General features: G+C 42.9%; 1 protein-coding gene across 2 annotated transcripts in view; it reads right to left on the reverse strand.

Annotated features, from left to right (window-relative positions):
* LOC122809297 (nectin-1-like) overlaps positions 1-12,145 on the reverse strand; it is a 386,062-nt gene that overhangs the window by 48,981 nt on the left and 324,936 nt on the right. For both annotated transcript variants that reach the window (XM_044080682.1, XM_044080681.1), the window contains exon 4: positions 7,251-7,368. In XM_044080682.1, the coding sequence (XP_043936617.1) occupies positions 7,251-7,368 (118 nt within the window). The remainder of the gene's footprint in view (positions 1-7,250; positions 7,369-12,145) is intronic.

Consider the following 12,145-nt stretch of genomic DNA (forward strand, 5'->3'; position numbering starts at 1 on the left):
AAAGGGTTTCCCGGAACAAATTTTTAGGTGAGTTCAGGTCCACCTAGTTAAATTTGATAGTCTGATTTGGAAGTATTCTTCAAAGTTGAGGGATGGGGTTTAATAGACAAAAGTTCAGGTCTTCCCGGAGGACAAAGTCAGATTGTATAGGTGAGTTCAGGTCCACCTAGTTAAATTTGATAGTCTGATTTGGAAGTATTCTTCAAAGTTGAGGGATGGGGTTAAGTAGACAAAAGTTCAGGTCTTCCCGGAGGAGGAAGTCAGATTGTATAGGCGAGTTCCAGTCCACCTAGTTAAATTTGATAGTTTGATTTGGAAGTATTCTTCAAAGTTGAGGGATGGGGTTAAGTAGACAAAAGTCCAAGTATATATATACACACACACATACATACATACATATATATATATATATATATATATATATATATATATATATATATATATATATATATATATAGATATATATATATATATATATATATATATATATATATATACACACATATACATACATACACACACACACACACATATATAGTTTCATAGTTTTGTATAGGCTATCTGTCGTGGGGCATTTATAAGCCTAGCCATAGTGATGTGGCTTTCGCCACCCCATGAAATGGTACAAAAATACACAGAAATGCACAGAATAGATTTAGAATACTGTGCCTCTGTCTAGTAGTGACACAATGAAGGTACCCTTATATAATAGGATTAGTTTACTGTGCCCATCTAGCAGAGACACAGATGTGACCCCTGGGGTAAACTTACGATCTCCCATCCTCTCAAGATTTCTCTTGAAGAGAGTCAGTGAGGAGCTTTGCCTAACATGAACTGGGATCTTGTTCCAAAGCATGGGAAGCCTCTGGGTTGTGAATCTATCCCTCCAGCATGTCCTATTCATACTGGTGCCGAGGTTTAATTCTTGGTCCTGATGGATTTGAATTTTTTGAGGTGGAGCATGTCCATCAGATCCTGACTGGACATGGCCTTGTACGTCAGGCAGAGATCTCCTCTGAGCAGGCGGTATACTACTGAATAGAGCTGGAGTTTCTTTAGTCTGGGTGAATAAGACATATGTTGGAGACCCTTGATCCTCTTGGTGAGGTACTTTTGTGGTCTCTCCAGCTGTTGCAAATGCCGGGTGAGGTATATACCAAATGGGGCATTGTACTCAGACTGGGTCTGATGAGGGAGGAGTATAGGGGTACAATGACATGCTTGGATCTGGATGTGAATCCCTTCATGATGAGGTGTGCAAGGTAGAATGTTTTTCTAACCACTTTGGCAACGTGGGTGTCAAATGAGAGGTCGCTGTCGACTTGGGTCCCTAGGTCTCTGATTACTTTTTCCATACTCGGTGGGTTGCCGTCTATGTGATCATTTGTGGGTACTTTGTTTTTCCCAAAGGGGATGACTATGCATTTTTTGGCATTTAGTTTAAGGCCGTGACTCCGGCACCAGTTGTCCATTTCTGTGAGGCCTTTTTGTAGGATGTGTGTGTCGTCCATTTCTGTGAGGCCTTTTTGTAGGATGTGTGTGTCGTCCATTTCTGTGAGGCCTTTTTGTAGGATGTGTGTGTCCGCTGGTGTATCGACTATGGCGCCTAGTTTGCAGTCATCTGTGAACTTTGTCAGCCACAACCCTCCCATGTTTGCTTTAACATCTGTGAAATAAATGCCGAACAAGAGGGGTCCCAGGACAGATCCCTGTGGGACACCACTTGTGACTGGCTTTGAGTCTGACATTGCTCCAGCGATTTTAATTTTATGGGTTCTGTCCTTTAGCCAGTTTGCAACCCATCTAGTGACACAATGGTTTACGTTTAAGCTGGTGAGCTTATCTATGATGCCTGAGTGGGGTATTGTGTCGAAGGCCTTAGCCAAGTCCAAGTAGGCTGTATGGACTGCTTTGCCCTCATCAATGGCTCTAGTGACTGTTTCGAAAAAGTCAACCAGGTTCAAAAGGCAGGATCTGCCCTTTACAAAGCCGAACTGGGTGGGGTCAAGTGTCTGTAGGTCCCCTATCTCTCTCTGTTTATGAGTTCCATAATGATTCTTTCCATAGTTTTGCAGACCAGGCTGGTTAAGCTTATGGGGCGGTAGTTCCCAGGGTCTGTAGAGGTACCCCCTTTGTGGAGTGGGACCACTGTTGCTGTACGCCAGTGTTCAGGTACATATCCTGTAGTAAGGCTAAGGTTAAATAGCATTTTTATGTGCGGGTTTAGCTCCTCTTGGAGTTCACGTAGCACGCAACCCGAGATACTGTCAGGTCCCATTGATGCTGTGTTTTTAGCTTTGTTGAGGGCGGTTCTCACTTGGACATCTGAGATGACAGGGAGATTACATTCAGTTGGGATAAGTATTTCTTCTTTTGGGGGTGAGGGAGGGGAGAAATTTGTACTGAACCTGTCAGCCAGAATGTTGGCAATATCTGTGGGTTCAGTGTATTTTTTGTTGTGAACTAACTCTGAGCATATCTGAGGGTTTCCGCCCAGGTTTCTAACATAGCTGAAGGCGGCTTTGTGGTTATCTTTAGTGTCCTTAGCGATTTTTCTCTCAAAGTTGGCCTTGGATGTTTTTATGAGAACGTAGTTTTCTGCTAATGTTCATCAGAGATGTCTTCCCTTTATGGGATTTTGCTCTGTCGTGCAGTAGTTTCCTTCTTTTGTTATACAATTTGTTAATGGCTGAGGTCCACCAGACAGGACGCTTGCCTTTGGTGGAGAGGGACTTGGATTTATTTGGGATTGCATGAGCCATGCATTCTTGGAGATGTCCATAGAAAGCATTTGTGAAGGATTCGGCATTGTGGGATGTGGTATCCACTGGCCCAGTGGGCTTAAAGGATACCATCTCAGTCTTAAGAGTGAAGTCTGCTTTTGAGAAGTTTTTCACTGTGGTCTTTTGTGCTGGGGGTGGAGGTGGGATATGTATATCCAGGGTGATTAGTTTGTAGTCAGATCTCACTAGTGAGGGGTATACCTCCGGTGTGCAGCATTTTGTCCCCATGTTTGTGATGATCAGGTCTAGTATATTATCTCCCCTAGTGGGAGAGGTGACTAATTGTTCCAGTGCATTTGAATTTATGAATTCCATAAACCTTTGGGCTAGGGTGTTAGGGCTAGAATAATGTACCCAATCTATGTTTGGGTAGTTGAAGTCTCCCAGTATGATTGTATTTTGTGATACATTCATATCCTCCAATGTCTTCAGGAAGGCTGAGTGGGGTTCCTGAGATTGGGAGGGTGGTCTGTAACATGCTACCAGTTGTATAGCAGTTTTGCCTATGGTTAGTTGCACCTGTATGGTCTCTGATGCTTCATGTGTTACTACTAACCTGGAGGTGTGGGTGTCCTTGATGAATAAGGACACTCCCCCTCCCTTTGTGGTTCGGCCCGGGTTTTCGGGCCGAAAAGCATGATACGATGTACAGCCTGGTAGCGCTGGGGTGCTCTCGGGAGCCTTGAACCAGGTTTCAGTTACTGCACAGACGTCGATGTTCTCCATACTGAGGAGTGCATCAAGTGCCTGCATCTTGAGATTTAGACTTCTGGCGTTGAGCAGCATTACCCTTAGTTTTTTTTTTCATTTTTGTTTTCTAAGGAGGTGGGTTTGTCTTTTGAGCCTTGCCTAAAAAAGGCACTATGGGGGTGGCAAGAGCCTTGGCCAATATCCTGAAGCCCAGTGGTGACAGGTGCAAGCCGTTCCTTGCGAAGCAGTGTGGCTTGTCCAACATGTCATCCCAGGCAGACATTGGATCCCCTTAGAAATGACACCAGTACTTGAGCCAATTATTAAAGCTGATCATCTTGTCTTTGTATTGTGGCATCATTCTTGGTGAGGGCAAGATGCTGCTCAGGGTCATACCAGCCTGGGCTACATAATCAGAGAGCTCCTCCATGTCTCTTCATGTAGTCCAGGGAGGTACATCTCAGGTCACTCACGCCAGCATGGACAATGATGGAGCCATATTTGTACTTCCTTTGGAGTGACCTGAGTGCGTGTGTTATGTGGCGGATCCTAGCTCCCGATAGGCAGCTCACAGTCACCTTCTCCTTGTTCAGCCTGGTAAGCGGGACATCAGTGTGTCTGACTATAGAGTCACCTATTACTAGTGTATCAGGCATGGTGTTTGGCCTTAAGGGCTGTGATTGGTTGACACACTGATTTACTGAAGTATGTGTTGCATGTGTTTTGTTTTTTGTTTTGAGGTGGTGGATTTTTGGATGTCTGCTTTGGGAGCCTCTGTTGTTTTGGTAAGTTTTTTATTAGAGCCTCCGAGCATGTATTTGTGTTTTTATGTGTTTGGTTTGCAGTTGTGGTAGGTCTATGTGGGACTGGGTTTGTTGTGTGTGTGGTTACCATCTCCTCCTGTCTGGTCATGCCAGCCCTGAGTTGAGAGAGTTCAGCCTCCAGTTTGGCTACATAGTTGCATCTCTCACATGTATTTGTGTTTGTTGGGAGGAGGAGAGGGTTGTCTGTGTACATGAAACAATTGTAGCATTGTCTCAAGATACCCAGATTAACCAGCTGAACTGGAGAGGACGCCAGCAATCTACCACTCGACATGCTAGAACAGTATAAGGGAGTGTTGTGCCTTTAAGGGAAGTGGATATTCACAGGGGTGGTAGGTGGATGTAGTGCTTACTTAGTACTAGAGTGCTTACTTAGTAGAGAAGTTTTGAGAACAAGTGCTAGGCTTATAATATAGCGAGTAGTCTGATTATACTAAGAGTAGAGCTTCCTTAAGGGAGAATTTGAAGAGCAGACTTGGCAGAGCCAGAAGAAGTTTAACCGCCGCTGCTCTATGTGCACGACCGCGCAAAGCCGTGCAAACGCGGATTTTAAACAGGGAACTTCAAAAGAGCTAGAAATGGTCCAAAATAACTAATTACTACAGCTCTTGTGCTGAGGTCACTTCCTACAACCTAATGCAAAGACGCATGCTGTCTCATTTTCTCCTCTTCTTATAGTCACAAATTGTATGATGCAAAGTTAGCTTTAATCTGTTACAGCTAATTATGTAAAATGTTTATTTAACCAAGATTAAAATAATGTGGAAAATGAAAATATATCATACATTAAATAGGTATGTGAACACTGGAGCTTTCCTTCCTGCACCTCCTCTGAAAAACGGCATTTATCACAGTTGGACTTTCTCAGTCAATAAAGATATAGTAAATAAACAAATGCTTGCAGTAATCTTCTAATGTGTAAATGCCTCTCTTTTCAAGAAGCCCCATAATGCAAGTTGAAAGCACCCGATGTTCCAAACAGACCATGATTTCTACACTGACCTTCTTGTGTTGGGTGCAAAGCAGAGTGCATAGCATTCATTTGGGTATTCTACTCCAGGAAAGGGAAACGTTAACACACAAGGATGACTTCACCATACAACCACCACCAAATAAGCATTGCGGGGCAGTACTACATATGCTAACAAAAATTTAAGAGGTCGGTTGATTCATCTCAAGTGTGTTTTTCTCTTTCAGAGTCACTTTGTGTGCCTGAAGGGTTAAGGAGACAAGATAAGTGGATGTTGACAGTGAGGGAGTGAGTTATAAAGGGGCCCTGAGATGAAGGGTGACCTACAAGAGAACCTGTACTGCTACACCCACAGTGAAATAAAAGATAATGCTGGAGAGAAGCACATATTTTCCAAAATCTAACTACAGTGCCATTTAATGTTTAAAGAGCAACAGAGAGAACAGACTAAGGAAGCAGTACTCTGCAGTAAAATGAAAAGCTCTAAGGGAAGCATTTTACAGGGTCGCAAAATATGAGACAGCCTGACTGAAAATATTAAGAATGAACTGCAGATACAACCCAAGTGACAAGAAACAAGTTCTAGGCACCCAATGACAGATCTACTGTCTGACGTTTCCTTTATGTTTTCACTATTACCAGATACTGTAACAAAATCTGACCCAATACCAATGCTAAACTGAGTCACCACAACACAAAAATGCCACAATACAAAAGTAAAACTAAGATCACGCAGTTCAATGCTGATAAAATCATGGTACAAATCTACCTAATGTGTGGCACTGCCATGAAAAAATACATGAGCAATTGTTAAGGAAATTTTAATAGCGGTGTGTTCCACTGAAGCATTTAGTAAAAATATGATGTTAGCAAAAGTGAACCAATGAAACTGAGATCAGACTGACACCATGATCATTGGCTAGGCTGGAAGCACTGCCATGAAGTTTGCCCTACTTGGAATCATACTATGGCCTGTGAAGCTTTGAGTGTATGCCATCCAGTTGATGACACTTAATGATAGATGTTTAGCATCGTCAGTTAAACAATGATAATTCTAACACCATCAATGACTCAAATGAGCAATGTTTTGCAGCAACAAACTGTTTTTTGGTTGGACACTGGTCGACTTAATTCACAGAGCAATGCAATCACTGTTTTTTGTGTATGAAGTGTGCTGAGCTTTATGGAAATTTTACAATTTTGTAGTACTTTTTTTTTTGCAATTGAAGTTACTAGTAATGGAGTGTGATAAGAGTTCTGCCCTTCCCAAATGTTATACAACTCTGAAGTTAGTACATTTAAGTAAGGCAGTCATGAAGGTTGTTCCATTTTTTGGGAGGAGTGATTTTTCAATAAAATTGCATTGCTTGCTAGAATAATGCAATTCAGGTAATGTTGTTCACTTGAGCTCTATTTACTGTCCAAGACAATATATTAAGAATAATCCTGAAATCTTTAGCCCCATTCACTTACAGCAACTTAAACTGCAGCCTCCTGCCCAGCTAGCTATTTTGAGAGTGCACAAAGCAAGCCTATTAGAATCCTTAACACTTGCACGAGCAACCTCCAGCTTTAATCACATTCACAAAGTTCAGCCATTTAAAGTGCCAGCTGAATTTTGATAAGACAGAGATCACATAACTGGACACATTTTAATCGTAGGTGGGCAGCGGGTGGTAAGAGTTCAGAATTCCTGTTGTAAATTAAACCCTGTGCTCATTAAATCAAACAGTCTCAACTGTTTGGAAATAATCACTAATTTTTAAAACAAGCTGCATGCTGTCAGTTTCTGCCAGAGGTTACACTACACTGTCAAAATGTTCCAGATAATATGGACAGAAGACTTGTGAAGCTCAAAATCTGCTGAAACATGCAACTCTAAACCACTACAACTCATTCTGTTCTATTATACACAAGGCCTTGTTTAACAAAAAACTAATTTTTTCCATCAACTCTTTAAAGACTTGTAGCTAAATTACTTACAACTTCCACTCATACTTTGAAGGTGCTGGGTTCCCATAAGCTTCGCAAAGTAGGAAAACATTTTTCCGATCGAGATACCAGTTATCATCATAGCCTTTAATCACTGCAACAGGCAGATCTGCAAAGAAATGAGTTGAAAATTACAAGTGCAATTATAGACCACCACCTAGCCTCAAAACATGCATGTAGAAATCACACTTTCTGCACCAAGTAAAAATAAAGCAGTAGGAGAGACTGCAACAGACCATTCATTAGTGTGGCCACCAGAATTAAATTTTAGGTAGGATTTTTACTATTCATGTTTCATTTCTCTATGTCATGTCTACTGTGAGAAAAAAAATACTGTGAAATAGTAGTAAAATGTACAGTTGTGTCTCACTTACCTAACTGTCTATGTTTGATGTTACAGCACTGATTCCTGGGTCTTCCTGCTATACAGAAGCCCACAACTGGCCCGATTTCCAGAGTTGTTACATTGTCCCTAACTGATGGACATCTGAAGACCGATGTCTGGATGTCAGGGTGTCCGTCAACATCATCTTCAGGTCTTCCCAAACAGTGAACAAGCAATTTGAATTCTGACAATACAACATCCTCCGAAGGTGTCTGAACTTAAGGAGAAAGAATATAGGAGAAACAGAAGATGACAAGAGATGAGTGAACTATGCAAACTCCTCTACCCCTTGCACTCAGCAAGTGGGAGACAAGTGGTGAGCAGATAGAGGGGTTGGAGAGTGGGGGTATGTACTTCTACAACACTCTACTCATACATCTATAATTATAGTAAATGGGACACGCATGTAATATGGTCGTTGTAGTCAATGCTGCAGTACCGAGGTTTCTTGGGGCACTCCTACAGCTAAAAGTTGGGTGGTAGGTAATCTACATGACCTTAGGAAATAAGATCTTGCAGGACGACCATAGCAAAACTTGCTCTAGCCCTGGGCCCAATACCTAGGTTATAGTGTTTTGTAAAGGTGTGCACAGAGTTCCATGTGGCTGCCACCAGGATGGCATGGGTGGTCACTCGAAAGCAGTTGTGGTCTTCCAATGTCTGGTGGAGTGGGTGTTTATATGCCCAGGTAAATGCTTTCTTTAATGTACACACCTTCATGCAGTAAGCTATATATTTTGACATGGTTTGCTTGGAGACAGGCTTGCCCTGTTTACCCGCTAAAAAAAAGTACAGTTTTGTACCTACCATAAATGTAGATGTCCGATAGGCATGCATCTGCAGTCCTAACATATGGGTTGTCCTGCCTCAGGCAGCCCCTCAGTCGGCCGGATTCCAAAGTCTGGGTCTGGCCTCGGCTGATGTCGCACTTCACCCGACGTTATAGCTGCTGTGTATTGGGTATAAAGGCTTCAGCCGACGCCATTTTCCTCAGTGTTTCTTGCCCCAGATGCCAGGTGCCCTCTAGGAAGGCTATATTTGGATAAATGCAAATAATTCCAAACAGTAGAGAGCAAACAATAAGATAATATATATATATATACAAACAAATACACCATAATAGATTCCCCCAGCTAGCTAAAGGAGGGGTAAATACCCTAGGAATACCACAGAGGGGAAAGAGGGTGGGTAATCCTGACTGCAGATGCATGCCTATCGGACATCTACATTTATGGTAGGTACAAAACTGTACTATGTCCTTCAAGGATGCATCTGCAGTCCTAACATATGGGTAGAATACCATAGCCAAACTGGGGGAGGAGGCACTAAGCTAAAGATGGTGTAGTTAAGATCCCTTGCAAAAACAGCAGTTGCAAAACCTGCTCGGGATCTGGAGTATAAGGGAAGATTATAATGCTTGGCAAATGTATGCACGGAGCTCCAAGTAGCAGCTTCTAAAATGTCTTTGGTAGCCATTCCTCGTAGGAAAGCTGTAGTGGTGGCTGTAGCTCTTGTGGAGGGAGGCCTGATATTTTCTGGAGTTGTCTTTCCATGAAAAGAGTAGCAAAATCTAATGCAATTTCCTATCCATTTTGAGATTGTCTGTTTTGAAATTGCTTTTCCTTGCATTCCTGTTGCATATGCTACCAGAAGCTGGTCAGTTTTCCTGTTGGTCTTAGTTCTGTCCAGATAGTAGTGTAATTGTCTGTGTACATCCAAGGTATGTAGTAGTCTTTCCCCCCTGTTCTGTGGGTTGGGGAAGAATGTAGGTAAATGAATCGCTTGGTTCAATGATACTCTGGAGACCACTTTTGGCATAAAAGTAGGGTTAGTTCTCAGAGACACTCTATCTTGATGGAAGATAAGGAAGGGCTGTACCGCCATTAATGCCTGTAACTCAGATACCCTTCTTGCTGAAGTGATTGCAAGCAGGAAAGCAGTTTTCCAAGATAAGAACTGTAAGTCTGCTGTTGCTGCTGGTTCAAAAGGGGAAGTGTTAACTTTTCCAGCACAAAGTTGAGATCCCATGTAGGCAAAGGTGGTTTCCTTGGAGGCTTTACATTTTTGATTCCTCTCAGGAACTGCCTAAGTAGAGGATGAGAGAAGACTGGAGGATCCATGTTGTATTCTGCTGAAATTGCTGATGCATGAATCTTAATGGAGGAGTAGGACAGGCCATTGTGGAACAGTTCTGCTAAGTATTCCAGGATGTTTGCTATGTTTGCCAATGATACATTCTCCCCTTTTGCTGCACTCCAAATGAGGTATCTTTTCCATTTGGCTGAGTAAATCCTCCTTGTGGAGGGTCTGCGAGCCTCCAGGATAATGTCCTTAACCCTCTGAGATAAATCTGGGTTATTTTGTTTTATGCAATATTCCAAGCAGCTAGTTGTAGTGTTTTCAAGTTTGGATGCATGATCTTGTAGTTGTTCTGTGTTAAAAGTAAAGGACATAAAGGTAGAGGCCATGCATGTGCCCGAGACATGCTCCTCAGTAGCGGGTACCAATGTTGCCTCGGCCAGTCTGGAGCTATCAGGATTATCCTTGGCTGATCCTCTTTGATCTTCAGTAGGATTTTGTACATCAAAGGAAGAGGTGGGAATGCATATGCTATCAGGTTTTTCCAGCTGAAGGAAAGGGAGTCCACCCTCCAAGCTAGTGGGTGGTATGCTCTTGTGCAGAATTTCTTCAATTGGTGGTTGTGTGGGGAGGCGAACAGGTCTATCTCTGGTAGTCCCCATTTCTTTGTTATGGTTTTGAAGATATCTGGATGTAGCATCCATTCGTGAGCATCCGTGGTAGTTCTGCTTAAGGTGTCTGCTAGTGAATTTTCCTTTCCTGGTACAAATCTGGCCTGGAGTTGAATATTGAAGTTCAGGGCCACATTCCACAGATCCATTGCCATCCGGCATAGAGGATATGAGTGTGTACCTCCCTGTTTGTTGATGTACCACATGACTGTGGTGTTGTCCGTCCTTAGCAGGTGACCTTGTTGAAGGAATGGTCTGAATGCCTGGATTGCATGTTTCACGGCCAGCATCTCCTTTTGATTTATATGTGTAGATTCAGCTGGTCTTGTGTCCATAGGCCTTGTATACACTTGTCCACCATGTGAGCCTCCCAACCTAGGTCTGAGGCGTCCATGGTGATGGTCTGGCTTGGCTGAGGTTTGTGGAAGGGCAATCCTCGGTTCAGCTGACAGGCCTGAGCCCACCACAGGAATTCTTGCTTCAGGCATGGAATTATTGGAATCTGGGCTTCTAGACTGTGCTTGTGTTGAGACCATACATTCCTTAGGTACCATTGCAACTTTCTCATATGCAGTCTGGCATGCGGAATCAATATTATGCAGGATGCCATGTAACCCAGGGCTTGCAGGACTTTCCTTGCAGTAAGCTAAGTCTGTGTTGTTAATGTCATGAAATAGAGTGGTAGTTGCTTTTGTTTTTCTTCTGTGAGAAAGGCCATCTGAGTTGATGTGTCCAGTTCTGCACCCAAGAATGTTATCCTTTGGGATGGTTCCAGTCTTGACTTTTGCATGTTGACTGTGTATCCCAAGGCTTGCAGCAGTTGTATAACCTTTTCTAAATCTTTTGTTAACTTTGTCTTGTTGTCCGCTTGTATTAGGCAGTCGTCCAGGTATGGGTAAATTTGAATTCCCTGAAGCCTGCAATGAGCAATTACTGATGCCAGGCATTTTGTGAATACTCTGGGCGCAGTAGATAAGCCAAAGGGCAATGCTGAGAATTGATAATGCTCTGATCCTGTAAGAAATCTGAGGTGTCTTCTGCAATCTGGTCGTATAGGGACATGCAGGTATGCCTCCTTGAGATCTAGAGTCACCAGCCAAGACTCCTTGCCCAGCATGGGAAGAAGTTGCTGTAGGGTCAGCATCTTGAATTTTGGAACAATGAGGTATGTGTTCAGAGCGGACAGGTCGAGAATAGGCCTCCATTGATTTTCTTTTCTTGGTACAAGGAAAAGTCTGGAATAAAATCCTTGTCCTTGTTCCATAGGCGGTACCTTTTCTATAGCTCTCATCCTTAGTAGGTTGTTGATTTGTCTTAGAGCGTTTGTTTTTTGGCTTGGTGGTAGGTTTGGCATTCCTCTCTTTTGGTAGAGTGTGGAAGTGAAACCTGTAGCCTTTGTCTATTGTTTGTAAAGTCCATTTGTCTCCTGTAATGTAATGCCAGTTTACGGAAAATAAGGCTAGTTTTCCGCCCAAAGGTGCTTCCAGTTGTTCCCTGGTAGGCGGAATCAGAGCCAAGTCATTGTGTCTGTCCTGTGGAAGTGGTTGTAGCTGAATCTGTGGCAGTACTTCTCTGGTTGTTAGGCTGCCACTGACGTCCTCTGTAGGCACCCCTGGAATTACCTCTGCCTCTTGGGCGTCTATTTCTGCCTCTTTGGGCTCTGGAGGTGTCTGGAAAGGACCAATTCTTCGAAGGCCAATTTCTGCTAAACCTCGGAGGTTGGACCTGTAAGAAATCTTTGACTGTTTGGA

This window comes from Protopterus annectens, chromosome 8.part0 (assembly GCF_019279795.1).
Source record: "Protopterus annectens isolate FY-2018-M chromosome 8.part0, PAN1.0, whole genome shotgun sequence".
In the NCBI taxonomy this organism is placed as follows: domain Eukaryota; kingdom Metazoa; phylum Chordata; order Ceratodontiformes; family Protopteridae; genus Protopterus; species Protopterus annectens.